Below are 20422 nucleotides of genomic sequence, written 5' to 3' on the forward strand. Positions count from 1 at the left end.
GTCAAATGTTATTGTTGTTAGAATTTGCTCTGAGTTTCTGTTTTCAATTTCGAGAGTCTTGAAATATTATGGGACTCAATCGGACATCCGTGTAAAAAGTTATTGTCATTTGAATTTGCTACGAGCTTTCGTTTTCAACTTCAAGCGTCTCGATATATTTTGGGACTCAATTGGACATCTGAGTAAAATGTTACTGTTGTTTGAATTTGCTAGGAGGTTTTGTTTTCAATTTCGAGCCTCTCGATATATTACGGGAGTCAATCGGACATCCGAGTAAATTGTTATTGTCGTTAGAATTTGCTTTGAGTTTCTGTTTTCAATTTCGAGCATGTCGATATATTACGGGACTCAATCGGACATCCGAGAAAAACGTTATTGTCGTTTGAATTTTGTACGAGCTTTCATTTTCACCTTAAGCATCTTGATATGTTATGGGACTCAATCGGACATCTGAGTAGAAAGTTATTCTCATTTGAATTTGCAAGGAGCTTCTGTTTTCAATTTCGAGCATCTAAATATATTTCGGGACACAAATGGACATCCGAGTAAAAATTTATCGTCGTTAGAATTTTCTTAGAGCTTCTATTTTCAATTTCGAGCGTCTCGATATATTACGGGACTCAATCGGACTTCCGAGTAAAAAGTTATTGTCGTTAGAATTTGCTCAGAGCTTCTGTTTTCAATTTCGAGCATCTCGATAAATTACGGGACTCAATTGGACATCCGAGTTAAACATTGTTGTCTTTTGAATTTGCTACAAGTTTTCATTTTAAATTTTGAACGTCTCGATATATTACGGGACTCAATCGGACATTTGAGTAAAAAGTTATTATCGTTTGAATTGGCAAGGAGGTTCTGTTTTCAATTTCGAGCATCTTAATATATTACAGGACTCAATCGGGAATCCAAGGAAAAATTTATTCTCGTTTGAATTGGCTACAAGCTTTCATTTAAAATTTTGAGCATCTCGATATATTATGGGACTCAATCAGACATCCGAGTCAAAACTTATTGTGGTTTGAATTTGCTAGGAGCTTCTTTTTTCAACTTTGAGCCTCTCGATATATTACGAGACTCAATCGAGCATCCGAGTAAAAAGTTATTGTCCTTAGAATTTGCTCAAAGCTTCTATTTCCCATTTCGAGAGTCTCGATATATTATGGGACTCAATCGAACATTCGAAGAAAAAGTTATTGTTGTTTGAATTTGCTACGAGCTTCCGTTATCAACTTTGAGCGTCTCGATGTATTATAGGACTCAATCGGACATCTGAGTAAAACGTTATTGTCGTTAGAATTTACTCTGAGCTTCTATTTTCAATTTCGAGCATCTTAATATATTTCGGGACTCAATCGGGCATCCGGGTAAAAAGTTATTGTCGTTAGAATTTTCTCAGAGCTTCTGTTTTCAATTTTGAGCATCTCGATATATTACGGGACTCAATTGGACATCCGAGTTAAAACTTATTGTCGTTTGAATTTGCTACGAGCTTTCATTTTCAATTTTGAGCGTCTCGATATATTATGGGACTCAATCGGACATCTGAGTAGAAAGTTATTCTTGTTAGAAATTACAAGGAGTTTCTGTTTTCAATTTCGAGCATCTAAATATATTTCGGGACACAAATGGACATCCGAGTAAAAATTTATTGTCGTTAGAATTTGCTCAGAGCTTCTATTTTCAATTTCGAGCGTCTCGATATATTACGGGACTCAATCGGGCATCCGAGTAAAAAGTTATTGTCGTTAGAATTTGCTCAGAGCTTCTGTTTTCAATTTCGAGCGTCTCGATAAAGTACGGGACTCAATTGGACATCCGAGTTAAACGTTGTTGTCGTTTGAATTTGCTACAAGTTTTCATTTTAAATTTTGAGCGTCTCGATATATTACGGGACTCAATCGGACATTTGAGTAAAAAGTTATTGTCGTTTGAATTGGCTAGGAGGTTCTGTTTTCAATTTCGAGAATCTTTATATATTATAGGACTCAATCGGGCATCCAAGTAAAAAGTTGTTGTCGTTTGAATTGGCTACAAGCTTTCATTTTAAATTTTGAGCGTCTATATATTATGGGACTCAATCGGACATTCGAGTCAAAACTTATTGTGGTTTGAATTTGCTAGGAGCTTCTGTTTTCAACTTTGAGCCTCTCGATATATTACGGGACTCAATCGAGTATCCAAGTAAAAAGTTATTGTCGTTAGAATTTGCTCAGAGCTTCTATTTTCAATTTCGAGCGTCTCGATATATTACGAGACTCAATTGGACATCCGAGTTAAAAGTTATTGTCTTTGAATTTGCTATGTGCTTTCATGTTCAATTTCGAGCGTCTCGATATTTTAAAGGACTCAATCGGGCATTTGAGTAAAAATTTATTGTCATTTGAATTGGCTAGGAGCTTTTGTTTACAATTTTGAGCCTCTCGATATATTACGGGACTCAATCAGGCATCCGAGTAAAAAGTTAGTGTCGTCTGAATTTGCTTCGAGCTTCTGATTTCAATTTCGAGCGTCTCGATATATTACGGGACTCAATCAGACATTTGAGTAAAAAGTTATTGCGTTGTAATTGGCTAGGAGGTTCTATTTTCTGTTTCGAGCCTCTCGATATATTACAGGACTCAATCGGGCATCTGAGTAAAAAGTTATTGTCATTAGAATTTGCTGAGAGCTTCTATTTTCAATTTCAAGCATCTCGATATATTACAGGACTGAATTGGATATCCGAGTTAAAAGTTATTGTCGTTTTAATTTGCTACGAGCTTCCATTTTCAACTTCGAGCGTCTCGATATATTTCGGAACTCAATCGGACATCCGAGTAAAAAGTTATTGTCGTTTGAATTTGCTACGAGCTTCCATTTTTACTTCGAGCCTCTCGATATATTATGGGACTCAATCGGATATCTGAGTAAAAATTTATTGTCGTTTGAATTTTCTAGGAGCTTCTGTTTTCAATTTCGAGCCTCTTGATATATTACGGGACTCAATCGGGCATCCGAGTAAAAAGTTATTGTCGTTAGAATTTGCTTAGAGCTTCTATTTTCAATTTCGAGCGTCTCGATATATTACGGGACTCGATTGGACATACGAATTAAAAGTTATTATCGTTTGAATATGCTACGAGCTTTCTTTTTCAATTTCGAGTGTCACGATATATTACGGGACTCAATCAGACATCCGAGTGAAAACTTATCGTGGTTTGAATTTGCCAAAAGGCTCTATTTTCAATTTCGAGCATCTGGATATATTTTGAGACTGAATCGGACATCTGAGTAAAACGTTATTGTCATTTGAATTTGCTAGGAGCTTCTGTTTTGAATTTTGAGCCTCTCAATATATTACAAGACTCAATCAAGCATCCGAGTAACAAGTTAATTTCGTTAGAATTTGCTCAGAGCTTCTATTTTCAATGTCGAGCGTCTTGATATATTACAGGACTCAATTGGACATCCGAGTTAAAAGTTATTGTTGTTTGAATTTGCTACGAGCTTTCATGTTCAATTTCGAAGGTCTCGACATATTATGGGACTCAATCGGATATCCGAGTCAAAACTTATTGTGGTTTGAATTTGCTAGGAGACTCTATTTTCAATTTCGAGCATCTGGGTATATTTCGGAACTCAATTGGACATCCGAGTAAAATGTTACTGACGTTAGAATTTGCTAGGAGATTCTATATTCAAATTCGAGCGTCTCGATATATTATGAGATTCAATCGGGCATACGAGTAAAAAGATATTGTCGTTTGAATTTGCTACGAGCTTCCATTTTCAAATTCGAGCGTCTCGATATATTTTGGGAGTGAATCGAACATCTGAGTAAAAATATATTGTCGTTTGAATTTGCAAGGAGCTTCTGTTTTCAATTTTGAGCCTCTCGATATATTACAGGACTCAATCGGGCATCCGAGTAAAAAGTTATTGCCGTTAGAATTTGCTCAGAGCTTCTATTTTCAATTTCGAGCATCTCGATATATTACGGGACTCAATTAGACATCCGAGTTAATAGTTATTGCTGTTTGAATTTGTTACGAGCTTTCATGTTCAATATCGAAGGTCTCGATATATTACGGGACTCAATCGGACATCCGAGTCAAAACTTATTGTGGATTGAATTTGCTAGGAGACTCTATTTTCAATTTCGAAGGTCTCGATATATTACGGGACTCAATCGGACATCCGAGTCAAAACTTATTGTGGATTAGAATTTGCTAGGAGATTCTATTTTCAAATTCGAGGGTCACGATATATTACAGGACTCAATCTGGCATCCGAGTAAAAAGTTATTGTCATTTGAATTTGCTACGAGCTTCCATTTTCAACTTTGAGCGTCTCGATATATTTTGGAACTCAATCAAACATCCATGTAAAAATTTCTTGTCGTTACAATTTGCTAGGAGATTCTATTTTTAAATTCGAGCGTCTCGATATATTACGGGATTCAATCAGGCATCCGAGTTAAAAGTTATTGTCGTTTGAATTTGCTACGAGCTTCCATTTTCAAATTTGAGAGTCTCAATATATTTCGGAATACAATCGGAAATCTGAGTAAAAATTTATTGTCGTTAGAATTTGCTAGGAGATTCTATTTTCAAATTCGAGCGTCTCGATATATCACAGGACTCAATCGGGCATCCGAGTAAAAAGTTATTGTCGTTTGAATTTGCTACGAGCTTCCATTTTCAACTTCGAGCGTGTCGATATATTTCGAAACTCAATCGAACATCTAAATAAAAATTTATTGTCGTTAGAATTTGCTAGGAGATTCTATTTTCAAATTTGAGCGTCTTGATATATTACGGGACTCAATCGGGCATCTGAGTAAAAAGTTATTGTTGTTTGAATTGGCTAGGAGCTTCACTTTTCAATTTTTAGCCTCTCGATATATTACGGGACTCAATCGGCCATCCGAGTAATAAGTTATTGTCATTAGATTTGCTCAGAGCTTCTATTTTTAATTTTGAGCGTCTCTTTATATTATGAGACTCAATTGGACGTCCGAGTTAAAAGTTATTGTCGTTTGAAGTTGCGACGAGCCTTCATTTTCAGTTTCGAGCCTCTCGATATATTACGGGACTCAATCAGGCATCCGAGTAAAAGTTATTGTCGTTAGAATTTGCTCAGAGCTTCTGTTTTCAATTTCGAGCGTCTCAATATATTATGGGACTCAATCAGACATCTGAGTCAAAAGTTATTGTCGTTTGAATTTGCAAGGAGCTTCTATTTTCAAATTCGAGCATCTTAAAATATTACGGAACTCAATCGGGCATCCAAGTAAAAAGTTATTCTCTTTTGAATTTGCTGCAAGCTTTCATTTTAAATTTTGAGCATCTCTATATATTACGGGACTCAATCGAACATTTGAGTTAAAAGTTATTGTCATTTGAATTGGCTAGGAGCTTTTGTTTTCAGTTTCGAGCCTCTCGATATATTACGGGACTCAATCGGGCATCCGAGTAAAAAGTTATTGTCGTTAGAATTTGCTCAGAGCTTCTGTTTTCAATTTTGAGCGTTTCGATATATTACGGGACTCAATTGGACATCCGAGTTAAAAGTTATTGTCATTGGAATTTGTTACGAGCTTTCATGTTCAATTTCGAGCGTCTCGATATATTACGAGACTCAATCGAACATCCGAGTCAAAACTTATTGTTGTTTGAATTTGCTAGGAGACTCTATTTTAAATTTCGAGCATCTGGATATATTTCGGGACTCAATTGGGCATCCAAGTAAAATGTTATTGTCGTTAGAATTTGGTCAAAGATTCTATTTTCAAATTTGAGCGTCTCGATATATTACAAGATTCAATTCGACATCCGAGTTAAAAGTTATTGTCGTTTGAATATGCTACGAGGTTACAGTTGCAATTTTGAGCGTCTGGATATATTACTGGACTCAATCGGACATCCGACTCAAAAGTTATTGTCGTTTGAATTTGGTCAGAGGTTCTATTTTCAAATTCGAGCATCTCGATATATTACGGGATTTAATTTGACATTCGAGTTAAAAGTAATTGTCGTTTGAATTTGCTACAAGGTTACCTTCGCAATTTTGAGCGCCTTGATATATTACTGGACTCAATCGGACATCCGACTAAAAAGTTATTGTCGTTTGAATTTGCTTCGAGCTTCCATTTTAAACTTCGAGCGTCTCGATATATTAGGGGACTCAATCAGATTTGTGAGTAAAAAGTTATTGTCGTTTGAATTTGCTAGGAGCTTTTGTTTTCAATTTCGATCCTCTCGATATATCACGGGACTCAATCGGGAATCCAAGTAAAAAGTTTTTGTCATTAGAATTTGCTCAGAGCTTCTATTTTCAATTTCGAGCGTCTCGATATATTACAGGACTCAATTAGGCATCCAAGTTAAAAGTTATTATCGATTGAATATGCTACGAGCTTTTATGTTCAATATCGAGCGTCTTGTTATATTACGAGACTCAATTGAACATCCGAGTTAAAAGTTATTGTCATTTGAATTTGCTACGAGCTTTCAAGTTCAATTTCAAGGGTCTCAGTATATTACGGGACTCAATCGGACATCCGAGTAAAAAGTTGTTGTCGTTTGAATTTGCTACGAGCTTCCATTTTCAACTGTGAGCGTCTCGATATATTATGGGACTCAATCAGACATCTGGGTAAAAAGTTATTGTCGTTTGAATTTGCTAGGAGCTTCTTTTTTCAATTTTGAGTCTCTCGATATATTACGGGACTCAATCGGGCATCCGAGTAAAAACTTATTGTCGTTAGAATTTGCTTAGAGCTTTTGTTTACAATTTCGAGCGTTTCGATATATTACGTGACTCAATTGGACATCCGAGTTAAAGTTATTGTCATTTGATTTTCCAACGAGCTTTCGTTTTCAATTTCGATCCTCTCAATATATTTTGGGACTCAATTGGACATCCGAGTAAAAAGTTATTGTCGTTAGAATTTGCTCAGAGATTCTATTTTCAAATTCGTGCGTCTCGATATTGATGCAATCCTACCCCCCCAAGGGTATTGGATAGAAGACTCCAAGAGACTTGGGCTAGAGCTACTAAAGGAGGCCCTAGGGTTCTCATGAACCTTAGGGTAGATTTTTGAGCCCATGGGTCAAGGTTGGATCCATTATTCTTTGTAAATGTTAGAATTGGTTTTTCCTTCTTTTGGGTGTTGTATTTTTCCCATTCTAGTAGTATAGGGTTTTAGCCTTGTATTTCAGGGCATTTTGAGTAGTCTTTGTAATGGGGACTTTTTTTATATTTTCATGTATTTTGGCATGGGGGTGAGCTTAGCTATTATAGGGGGTGTGTGTAGCTAAGCTCTAGCTTCTTTAGGAATCTTCTCAAGGAAGCTTCTCAAGGAGGTGAGCTTAGTTATTAGAGGGGTGTGTGTAGCTAAGCTCTAGCTTCTCAAGGAAGTTTTCTCAAAGAAGCTTCTCAAGGAAGTTTTCTCAAGAAAGCTTCTCAAGGAAGCTACCTAGTCTATAAATAGAAGCATATGTAACACTTGTTGTAACTTTGATGAATGAGAGTCTTGTGAGACATACTTCAAAGTTCCACTTCTTTCCCTCTTTTATTCCTTCAATTTTGTGCTCCCCCCTCTCTCTTTCTCTCCCTCTTTCTTTTCCTCCATTGAAGCATCCTTCCAAGCTTCTTATCCAAGGCTCATCTTGGTGGTGAAGCTCCTTCTTCCATGGCTTATTCCCTAGTGGATGGCGCCTCCTCTCACCTCTTCTCCTTTGTCTTCCGCTGCATCTACATGGTGGAAAATCACCATTAAAGGACCTCATTGAAGCTCAAAGATCCAGCCTCCATAGAAGCCCCACAAGCAAGCTTCCATCTGTGGACAAAGGATCAAGCTGAATGTTTTGATGATGCCAAAGTTTCACATGCGTCTCAAAGCTTTATTCAAGACAAAGAAATTAAAGATATTCAAGATGGATGATCAAGACAGTCTCTAGAGTCTTAGAAAGGGTATATTAAATAGGAAGGAAATTCCAATTGAAGTAGCAAAAGGTTTGACCAAGAATTTTAAGTTAAAAAGTCTTTTTCAACAAATTTACTCTCTGGTAATCGATTACCAGAGGATGTAATCGATTACCAGTGGCCAAAACTGATTTACAATAGCTATTAAAATTTGAATTCAAAGTTTGCACTGTGTAATCGATTACACATATATGGTAATCGATTACCAGTAGTTTCTGAACGTTTTAATTCAAATTTTAAAGCTTGTAATCGATTACACACATACTATAATCGATTACCAGAGGAGTTTTTTAGAAAACATTCTCAACAGTCACATCTTTTTGTGTGGTTCTTGAATGGCTATCATAGGCCTATATATATGTGACTTGAGACACGAATTTGATAAGAGTTTTTCAGAACAAAAAGGTCTTATCCTCTTAAAAAGCAAAATTGTTTTATCCTCTTACAAATTCCTTGGCCAAATTACTTGTGATTCAATAAGGAATTATTTGAGTGCTCAAATTGTTCAATCTATCTCTTTCAAGAGAGATTTCTTTTTCTCTTCTTCTTCATTCTGAAAAGGGATTAAAAGACCAAGGGTTTCTTGTTGTGAAAGAATTCTAAACACAAAGGAAGGATTGTCCTTGTGTGTTTAGAACTTGTAAAAGGAATTTACAAGATAGTGGAACTCTCAAGCGGGTTGCTTGGGGACTGGACGTAGGCACAAGGGTGTGGCCGAACCAGTATAAATCTGAGTTTTCACTTTCTCTTCCCTTAAACTCCTTTATTTATTATTGTTTTATATTCATATTCAAATTGTTCTATTTGAATCAACATTTAAGAAATTCATTATTAAGGGAATTTATAACTTGAATAGAAAGTTAAATAGAATTTTTAATTGGGGAAATAATTTGTAATATCTTAATTCAACCCCCCCTTCTTAAGATATCTGAGGCCACTTGTTTAACAAGTGGTATCAGAGCTTCATTCTTGTATAAAGTTTAGAAGCTTCAAGAATTATGGCCTCATCAAACTACTTGTTTCCCGAGGGAAATTCTATAAATAGACCTCCCATCTTTAATGGAGTGGGTTACCACTACTGGAAAACCCGCATGCAAATCTTTATAGAGGCAATAGATTTAAATATTTGGGAAGCCATAGAACAAGGACCTTATGTTCCCTCTATAATAGCCGGAAGTGCAACAATTGAAAAACCTAGAGCAGATTGGACTGAGGAAGAAAGAAGATTAGTACAATATAATTTAAAGGCCAAAAATATTATTACATCTGCCTTAGGAATAGATGAATACTTTAGGGCTTCAAATTGTAAAAGTGCTAAGGATATGTGGGATACACTACAAGTAACACATGAAGGCACAACAGATGTTAAAAGATCTAGGATAAACACTTTAACTCGTGAATATGAACTTTTTAGGATGAATGTAAATGAAAGTATATAAGACATGCAAAAGAGGTTCACACACATAGTTAATCATCTTGCATCTCTAGGAAAAACTTTTCAAAATGAAGATCTAGTAAATAAAGTCTTAAGATGTCTTAATAGAGAATGGCAACCAAAGGTAACAACCATCACAGAATCTCAAGATTTATCTAGTATGTCTCTTGCTACATTATTTGGAAAATTGCAGGAGCATGAAATGGAATTACTAAGATTAAATCAGCATGAAGAAACTGATAAGAAGAAGAAGGGAATCGCTCTTAAAGCCTCATCTGCAATCCAAGAAGATAGTGATAAAGAAGATTCAATTGACTTGGATAATGATGAAGATATTAGTTTGTTTGTAAAAAGATTAAACAAGTTCTTGAGAGTCAGAGGAAATCAAAAGCGACCCAATTTTAAACCTAAAAGAAGGACAGAAACTTCATCCTCTACTCTAAAATGCTTTGAGTGCAATCAACCTGGACATCTGAGGGTTGATTGTCCCATCTTCAAGAAAAAGCTGGAGAAGTCTGAAAAGAAAAATATTAATGAAAAGAAATTAAAGAAAGCATACATTACATGGGATGAAAACGATATGGAATCTTCTAAAGATTCAGAAAATGAAGAAATAAACCTCTGCTTTATGGCTAAAAGTTATGAAAGTGATGAAGAGGTAACATCTTCAAACAACATATCTATTTCTTTTGATGAATTGCAAGATGCATTTGCTGATCTGCATAAAGAGTCAATTAAACTTGCAAAGTTAGTTTCATCTTCAAAGAAAACAATTTCAAATTTAGAAAATGAAATTTCAAAATTAAACAAAGAATTAGATCATCTTAGAAATGAAGTCTCAATTTCTAAACCAAATGAAAAAGTTCATATTTCTACTATTTCTGACAAGAAAATGTCAGATTCTTGTAGTTGTTGTGAAAAGTATGAAAAAGAAATCAAAGAGTTGAAAAACTCACTTGAAAAATTCTCTTATAGTAAAAATAATTTAGATGTCATATTAGGAAAACAAAGACATGTCTCCAATAAGGCTGGACTAGGATATAAATCTGAAAAACAACAAAAATTTCATAAAAACTTCTCTACTTCCACACAAAAATATAATTCTAGTTCTATCACATGTTTTTACTGTGGAAGAAAAGGGCATGGCACATCTACATGCTATTTTAGAAGAAATTGTAACAATATTAAAATGATTTGGGTCCCAAAAGGATCCTTTATTCATACTAACACACAAGGACCCAATAAAGTTTGGGTACCTAAGTTACAACCTTGATTTTGTAGGAACCCTTGAGGAAAAAGTGGTACATAGATAGCGGATGCTCAAAACATATGACGGGAGACGAATCAAAATTTACACATATCTCTCCCAAGAAAAGCGGACATGTAACTTATGGTGACAACAACAAAGGTAGAATTCTTGGAGTTGGAAAAATAGGTACAAATTCTTCAACCTCCATTGAAAATGTTCTACTTGTTGAAGGTCTTAAACATAGTCTGCTTAGTGTAAGTCAATTATGTGACAAAGGCTATCTGGTATCATTTGATTCTTAAAAGTGTGTCATTGAACATAAACATGATACAAATATAAAGCATATAGGGTTTAGAATTAACAATGTTTACATGATAGACTTAAGTCAAAAACTAGATAATAATCAATGTTTTCTTAGTAAAGATGATGATCCATGGTTATGGCATAAACGGATTGCACATATAAACATGGAAAACTTAAATAGATTAATATCAAAGGATTTAGTTGTTGGTTTGCCAAAACTAAGATTTGAAAAAGATAGGCTATGTGATGCTTGTCAAAAGGGAAAACAAACTAGAGTTTCTTTCAAATCTAAAAACATTGTTTCAACTACTCAACCCATACAATTACTACATATGGATTTGTTTGGTCCTTCCAGAATCATGAGTTTTGGAGGAAGTTACTATGCTCTTGTTATAGTTGATGATTATTCTAGATACACATGGACTCTTTTTATCACTCATAAGAATGATGCATTCCAAGCATTTAGAAAACTTGCAAAAATCATTCAAAATAAGAAAAATCTCAAGATTATATCTATTAGGAGTGATCATGGGGGTGAGTTTGAAAATAAAGAATTTGAATTATTTTGTGATAAGCTTGGGATTGAGCATAATTTTTCTGCACCAAGAACCCCTCAACAAAATGGTGTTGTTGAAAGGAAAAATAGATCTTTGGAAGAGATTGCTAGAACTTTATTAAATGATACACCTCTTCCAAAATATTTTTGGGCTGAAGCCGTTAACACTGCATGCTACATTTTAAATAGGGCTTTAATAAGACCCATCTTAAAGAAAACTCCATATGAATTGTTCAATGGCAGAAAACCAAACATCTAACATCTTCATATCTTTGGTTGTTGAAATTCTGATACCAGGGGACAGATGTCGTACAGGATGTCACGACATTACGCTTCAGAACATGGAGATCGTATGTGTCCGTATGAACAGATTAAACAAGTAAATAACACAAGAGAATTGTTAACCCAGTTCGGTGCAACCTCACCTACATCTGGGGGCTACCAAGCCAGGGAGGAAACCCACTCTCAATAGTGTTAGTTCAAGGTCTAACAGCCCCTGTTTACAACCTTCTCACCTAACCACTACCCGTGCGATCTCTACCTAAGAGCCACTCTTAGATATGAGAACCTCCGCTCACTCCCTCTCACTCACACTCCCGTGTTTACAATTAAGTCAAAGACACATCAGAGATCAACTCTGAACAAAAGAGATCAACTCTACACACTAGAGATCAACTCTAGACACAAGAGATCAACTCTACACACTCAGGTCCAACACTTGATGTTAGGGTACCATCAAGGTGGCTCACAAAAGACTCAAGTCCCAAAAACTCACAAACTAACTCTTCAATCCCGGACTTGGTACAGAACTCGTGCAGCCTCCATGATTATATAGCCGTGTACGATTCTGGGCTGCAACGGCTTGTGCTGGAGGAGATCTATCTTCTTCTGAAAAAATCTGCAGTTAAAGAACTAAAAGATAACTTTTGATCTTTTAGTTTGAATCTTTAATCTTTAATCTTTAATCCCTGAACGAACTCTTCTACTTTGAAATTCGAACTTTAATGATCTTTTAATTCGTTCCTAAAGATAGATCTTCTTATCTCTTGCTAACTGCACAATAATCTGTTAAAGATATAACAGATTTATGTGTCCAGTATTTTCGGGCAAGATGTCAGGACATCGTGTCCGACATCGTGGATCCTGCAGCTTCACTTCTGCACTTGACTTTTATCTTGCATTGCACAGCAACTCCAGTATTCTCGAGCAGGATGTCAGGACATTGTATCCGACATCGTGGATCCTGCAACTTCAATTCTTCATTTGACATTTTATCTTGCCTTGTGCATTGTGCAGCCCGATCTTATTCCTTGACATAACGTTGGACATCATGTGCAGCAACTCCAGCTTTCCTTCATTGTCTAAGTGCTTATGTTTTAACAAAATCTTAGCCAATCTTTTAAAGCTCAGTAGAGCTAAACACTAACAGTTGTAAATGTTTTGTATTGAATAATGGAAAAGATAACTTAGGAAAATGTGATGCTAAGTCAGATGAAGGTATTTTCCTTGGATATTCTCTGCATAGTAAAGCTTATAGAATATATAATAAAAGAACAATGACAATTGAAGAGTCTATACATGTTTCCTTTGATGAGTCTAATGCCATTCTTCCAAGGAAGGATTTTTTAGATGATATTTCAGATTCCTTAGAAGATACACATATTCATGGAAATGACTCTAAAGAAAAAGATGAAAGAAGCAATGAAGATTCTCAAGATAATGGAGTTAGAGCAAATAATGAACTTCCAAGAGAATGGAAAGCCTCAAGAGATCATCCCCCCGACAACATTATTGGTGATATATCAAAAGGGGTAACAACTAGACATTCTCTTAAAGATTTATGCAATAATATGGATTTTGTATCTATGATTGAACCTAAAAATATAAAAGAAGCCATAGTAGATGATAACTAGATAATTGCCATGCAAGAAGAACTGAATCAATTTGAAAGAAATAATGTGTGGAAACTAGTAGAAAAACCTGAAAATTATCTTGTCATAGGAACAAAATGGGTTTTTAGAAATAAATTAGATGAACATGGCATAATTATTAGAAATAAGGCTAGGTTAGTAGCAAAAGGGTATAATCAAGAAGAGGGAATAGACTATGAAGAAACATATGCTCCAGTTGCAAGATTAGAAGCCATTAGAATGCTCTTAGCATATGCATCCATAATGAATTTTAAGCTCTATCAAATGGATGTTAAAAGTGCTTTTCTAAATGGTTTAATTCAAGAAGAAGTATATGTTGAACAACCTCCAGGTTTTCAAATCCCGGATAAACCAAATCATGTTTATAAATTACAAAAGGCTCTTTATGGTTTGAAACAAGCCCCTAGGGCGTGGTATGAACGTTTAAGTAATTTTCTCCTAGAAAAAGAATTTTCTAGAGGAAAAGTGGATACCACATTATTCATAAAGAGAAAGCATAATGATATTTTGTTGGTTCAAATATATGTTGATGATATAATTTTTGGATCCACTAATGATTCATTGTGCAAGGAGTTTTCCCTTGATATGCAAAGTGAATTTGAAATGTCAATGATGGGAGAACTAAAGTACTTCTTGGGATTACAAATCAAGCAAACTCAAGAAGGTATATTCATCAATCAATCCAAGTACTGCAAGGAATTGATCAAAATATTTGGGATGGAAAGTGCAAAACACATGGCTACACCGATGAGCACTAGCTGTTACTTAGATAAAGATGAATCTGGTCAATCTATAGACATGAAACAGTATAGAGGTATGATCAGATCTCTTCTCTATTTATCTGCTAGTAGGCCTGATATTATGTTTAGTGTATGCATGTGTGCTAGGTTTAAATCCAACCCCAAACAATCACATTTGAGTGCAGTTAAGAGAATCATGAGATATTTATTAGGTACAATAAATTTAGGATTATGGTATCCTAAGAACTCAACATGTAATTTAATAGGATATTCTGATTCTGACTTTTCCGGATCTAAAACTGATAGAAAAAGCACAAGTGGAACTTGTCAATTCATTGGATCCACTCTTGTCTCATGGCATAGTAAGAAACAAAACAGTGTTGCTTTATCCACTGCTGAAGCGGAATATATTTCTGCCGACAGTTGTTGTGCACAAATTTTATGGATGAAGCAACAATTATCTGACTATGGTATCCTTCTTGATCGTATACCTATTAGGTGTGATAATACTAGTGCCATAAATCTATCCAAAAACCCTGTTCAACACTCTAGAACCAAACATATAGAAATTAGGCACCATTTTCTTAGAGATCATGTCCTAAAGGGAGACTGTATATTAGAGTTTGTTGATACAAAGAATCAGCTTGCTGATATCTTTACAAAACCTCTCCCAAAAGAAATATTCTTTTCAATAAGAAGAGAATTAGGCCTTTTAGACCTTAGTGATTTGGATAAGTAATTTTTATGAATGATTGATTGTGTTTTGATTAAGTATGACACTTGTTTTGTTTAATTTAGTTTACTTTTCTTGTTAGTATAATTAACTCTTAAGATAGTATAAGTTTTTAGACTTAGAAATAAGTTTTTCTTTTAGGAAAAGTCTATTTTTTGTTCTGGTAATCGATTACATGAATACTGTAATCGATTACACTAGAACAGATGGCCTGTAATCGATTACCAATAGGCTGCCTCCTCCTGTAATCGATTACCATTACTTGTAATCGATTACCACGCGTCCTGCTCTATAAATATCACATTTTCCAGAAATCCCTACGCAGCCCCTTCCTCCTTGCGACGTTCCTCCATTCCCAAACCTCCAAATCTTCCTATCTCACTCATTTCTTCATCAAATCAACTCCCATAAATTGCAATCTTCTTCTTTATCATTTTTCTTTTGATTTCACCGATTGAAATTTGCAAAAACTCCTTCAAATGGCAGAATCGTCAAAGAAATGTAAGGGTTCATCCGCCTCCGCTTCAGCTTCAAGAGCTCATCGTTCCGGAGCCACTAGCGCATCCACAACACCAATTCCACCCTCATTATCCTCTTCCACATTGTTTTCTTCCGAAGAACAGCAGAAACGGTATTCAAATCTTTTCTCATCTCGTTCCATTATCGACCCTAAGTTTATTGATATGGAATTCTTTTCTGCTGAAACTTTTGATTGCATTCAAGCCTTTCAGAACCTAGGTTTTATACCTTTCATGTCATTACAATTGCCTGTTTATCCTGAATTGGTTAAAGCCTTTTATTGTAATCTTGAAATTCAAGACAACACTTTAATTTCTGAGGTTTTTGGGATAAAAATGGTCATTGACCAATCCCTTTTCCATGACTTAACCCAACTGTCCAGTGACGGTGTACCATTTGAAGGTACACTGAATGATGATTGGAAGTTTGATTTTTCTGCACATGATGCCCGCCAGTTGGTTTGCACCAACAATGCGGATATGACCGGACGCCTTCTTGCCGGTTCATTGGCTTTTGAAAGCCGCATCCTACATTATCTGATTGTGCGGATTTTGCTTCCACGATCTTCCAATCTTGCCCAAGTTTCTGAGGAATATCTTGTTATCATGTGGGCCTTTCATACTGGCCGTCAACTTGACTGGGCACATCTTGTAAGATATCGCATGCATAAGGCATTGCGATTAAATGCACCTTTGCCATATCCACATCTTGTCACACTCTTTTTCTGCCATTTTCAAATTCCTCTTGATTCTGAACCTTATGTTCCAATCAAGAGATCTTTTTTAATTGGTGCTGCTGTGATTGCTTCTTTTGGTTACCGCAAAGACCATGATGGCTCTTGGATCAAAAAGGGCGCTCAACCCGCTGATGAAGAAGGAAACCTACCAGTTGAAGATAATTCCACTCTTCTTCGAAGGCTTATGGACAAGTTTGATGGACTTCAGACTTTTGTTGGTGACAAGTTTGATGCCATGGAATTGCAAGTCGGCATGCGGTTCGATGCCATGGAATCAAGGATCACCAAAGTTGAAGAAGATGTCTCCTTCATCCGTACTTGCTTTGATCCACCACCACCGCCTCCATCATCGTCTTAGCTTAAGTATTATGACTAAGTATTATTAGTAATTAAGTATTATTAGTACTTTGGTTTATCGCCATGTATTTGGCTTATTATTGCTTAGTTATCGTAATCTTGCACTTATATTATATTTCTTGACTTTGATTTGGATTGGTTATGACAATGTATGGATTTATTTTGGTTTATTGTTTGGCTCTGTTTGGATATTGATTATGTTGCTTAGTTCTTTTTGATGTTGCCAAAGGGGGAGAGAACTTGAGAGAAGAACTTGGGTTAGAAATCAATTATCAATTAGAAATTTATCATTAAGTAAAGTTAGGCATACATGCCAAAAGATAGGGGGAGTAAGGGTTGTGTGAACGTGCTATCATCTTGTATATAGCTTGCCTTGATTTCAGGGATTGTCATCATCAAAAAGGGGGAGATTGTGGACAAAGGATCAAGCTGAATGTTTTGATGATGCCAAAGTTTCACATGCGTCTCAAAGCTTTATTCAAGACAAAGAAATTAAAGATATTCAAGATGGATGATCAAGACAGTCTCTAGAGTCTTAGAAAGGGTATATTAAATAGGAAGGGAATTCCAATTGAAGTAGCAAAAGGTTTGGCCAAGAATTTTAAGTTAAAAAGTCTTTTTCAACAAATTTACTCTCTGGTAATCGATTACCAGAGGATGTAATCGATTACCAGTGGCCAAAACTGATTTACAACAGCTATTAAAATTTGAATTCAAAGTTTGCACTGTGTAATCGATTACACATATATGGTAATCGATTACCAGTAGTTTCTGAACGTTTTAATTCAAATTTTAAAGCTTGTAATCGATTACACACATACTGTAATCGATTACCAGAGGAGTTTTTCAGAAAACATTCTCAACAGTCACATCTTTTTGTGTGGTTCTTGAATGGCTATCATAGGCCTATATATATGTGACTTGAGACACGAATTTGGTAAGAGTTTTTCAGAACAAAAAGGTCTTATCCTCTTAAAAAGGAAAATCGTTTTATCCTCTTACAAATTCCTTGGCCAAATTACTTGTGATTCAATAAGGAATTATTTGAGTGCTCAAATTGTTCAATCTATCTCTTTCAAGAGAGATTTCTTCTTCTCTTCTTCTTCATTCTGAAAAGGGATTAAGAGACCAAGGGTTTCTTGTTGTGAAAGAATTCTAAACACAAAGGAAGGATTGTCCTTGTGTGTTTAGAACTTGTAAAAGGAATTTACAAGATAGTGGAACTCTCAAGCGAGTTGCTTGGGGACTGGACGTAGGCACAAGGGTGTGGCCGAACCAGTATAAATCTGAGTTTGCACTTTCTCTTCCCTTAAACTCCTTTATTTATTATTTTTTTGTATTCATATTCAAATTGTTCTATTTGAATCAACATTTAAGAAATTCATTATTAAGGGAATTTATAACTTGAATAGAAAGTTAAATAGAATTTTTAATTGGGGAAATAATTTGTAATATCTTAATTCAACCCCCCCCCCCTCCTTCTTAAGATATCTGAGGCCACTTGTTTAACACCATCAAGTGGTAATTAGAGCACAAGAGCTTCAAGTAGGTGCTCCTTAAACCTCCATTAATTTTTTGTTTTACCTTCTCTTCCATTGTTGTTTCTTCATTTTTTTTCTCCATGTATCTCTTCACATGTCTTGTGCTAAATGTTTTTAACATGATTCTTTAGAGTTTCCACCGATTAAACTTGCTATAGAAGCTAGATTTGATTTTTTATGGTTCAAATTTCTTGTTCTTGTTCTTGAACCATGAATTGTGTTGAGTTTAGGTTCCTTTGAGTTTTGTCTTGTTATTTTTTGTGGCTGAAACCTAAATCATAAAATTCTTACAAAAATATTAAAGTAGAAGAAAACCTCAAAAATCTAGAGTGACTTGTTCACCTATTGTAGTTTTGTCATAGAAGTCATGTCTAGTCATGAAACTTGTCTCATAAGATTTCTTATGTTGTGCTGAATTTTATTTTCTTGTTTCTTTGTCTAACTCATTTGTTCATGAGTGTATGAAATTCTTTTAACCTATTATTTGATTTGAGTCAAATCTTTCATGTTAATTATTCCTTAACATGTTCATGCAAAATTCTTAGAGAGTCTTTGATTGTGAACCTTTTCTTGAACTTTTAGGTTTCCTTATGATTGTGTCTATTGTGAATTTGAGTTTTGGTGATTGAATTGCTGGCTGAAATGTTGATCCTAAGTGAATATTGAACTCTTAAAACTGTGGTAAACAATACTAGTGAGTTCAACATACATAGGAAGGTTGAAAGTAAGCCCAAGGCAATCAATATACTATGCTTAAAAAAAAATCGCTGGTGCTGGCAGCTTGGACATACAAACTTGTAAAAATTACTGAGAATTGGTTACTTCGAATTTTGAGCTGAAATTTTTACTGAATTTTCTAGACATCTGGAAAAAAGTTATAAAAAATAAACAAGTGATTTGGATAAAAATAAAAAATACGAAAAATCACACAAGTTGGCAAGAAAATCAGTATCCAGAAAAAAAAAAGGTGAAAGGGAAGTGCGCTTGTTGTTTTGGCTCAAAATTTATTCTATAATTGGAAATTTCAATTGAAAATTAGTGTGAAGACATGTGCCAAAACTACAGGTTTGTTGAGTCTTTTTTTTAGTTTTTTTACTCTACTCTAGAGCCATTCTAAGCTTCTCTTTGAGTCCTAGCTTGCTTCTATGTCCTTTTCATTGCTTTAATTGTTGAATAATCCTTGAAAAAAAGTTATAAAAAAATAAACAAGTGATTTGGATAAAAATAAAAAATACGAAAAATCACACAAGTTGGCTGGAAAATCAGTATCCAGTGAGTTGCCATATAGGGAATTGGAAAAGGAGGATTGGTGTCATCCCTTGAAGAATTTGAGTCAAGAAGCAAGGGGCCAACCACTTTAAGAGCTATTGGACTAAGAAGTACTCCAAATTGAGTGAATCACCAAAGAGAGAACAACCACCAAAATTGAGGACATTTTGTAATTTTTTAATTTGCAATTTACTTATCTTCATTGCTTTCAAGTTTTGTAACAAAAAGGCCTTTCATTGGAAGTGTGATGGGAGCCTCTAATAGGTTACCAAACTTCCATTTGTGTGTGATAATTTTAGGCAATTTTTCCTTAGGATAGTGAGTGTTTTGTTGGGAACCTTGAATGTGGTCATCCAAACACTCTTAGGATTCACCTAGTTTACTTTTCTTGCTTACTTTCATAGCTTATTTCCTTTACCTTCCATTGTCAAACCGCCTAGATAGCTTGCATTTTACCAATTAGTTTTTTCCCTTATCTTTCACACCTCTTTTAGTGTTTATTTTGGCTAGTTTCATCCATAGTTTCTTTTACCTTTTGTTTTCAAACCTCCAACAAGAAAGAACCACAACTTAGGAACCAACATGAGTCATCATTCATCTAGTGTTAATGGCAAGGGTACTAGTCATAAAGACCATTTATCTAGAATCTTAGATGAGTTGAGTTCCCTCAAGTTATGGAAATAAAAACAAGAGAGAAAAGAAAAAGGAAAAAAAAAAGAGTTGAAGAAATAAGTCAAGGTGAAAGAAAGAAAATAAGAGAGGAAGAAAGAAGAAAAATAATGAAAGAAATGAAAAGAGAAAAACATGCCTCTTATAGTAGTCATAACTCTTGCAAGAGCCTAAGTGAAGAACTTCGTGACTATTACGAAGGAAGGCATAGGTCACATCTTAGACCTCACTCCCATAGAAGAGAAAAGGAAAGAAAGCCTCAAGCGGCTAACATTAACCTCTCATACTTCCATGGGAAGGACAATGTAGAGGCTAACTTAGATTGGGAAATAAGGGTAGAGTAACAACTTAAAAAGAAGTCTACTTCAAAATCTTATGGCTCTCACTCTTATCCAAAGAAAGACCAAGGTCAAGGC

At 35.2% G+C, this 20422-nt stretch overlaps 1 protein-coding gene across 1 annotated transcript in view; it reads left to right on the top strand.

Annotated features, from left to right (window-relative positions):
* The window catches only part of LOC106799309 (2-oxoglutarate-dependent dioxygenase 19), an 80631-nt gene that overhangs the window by 47838 nt on the left and 12371 nt on the right, over positions 1–20422 (top strand). The window contains exon 4 of the mRNA XM_026129127.2: positions 16260–16428. Coding sequence (XP_025984912.2) covers positions 16260–16428 — 169 coding nt within the window. The remainder of the gene's footprint in view (positions 1–16259; positions 16429–20422) is intronic.

Source organism: Glycine max, chromosome 7 (assembly GCF_000004515.6).
Source record: "Glycine max cultivar Williams 82 chromosome 7, Glycine_max_v4.0, whole genome shotgun sequence".
Taxonomy (NCBI): domain Eukaryota; kingdom Viridiplantae; phylum Streptophyta; class Magnoliopsida; order Fabales; family Fabaceae; genus Glycine; species Glycine max.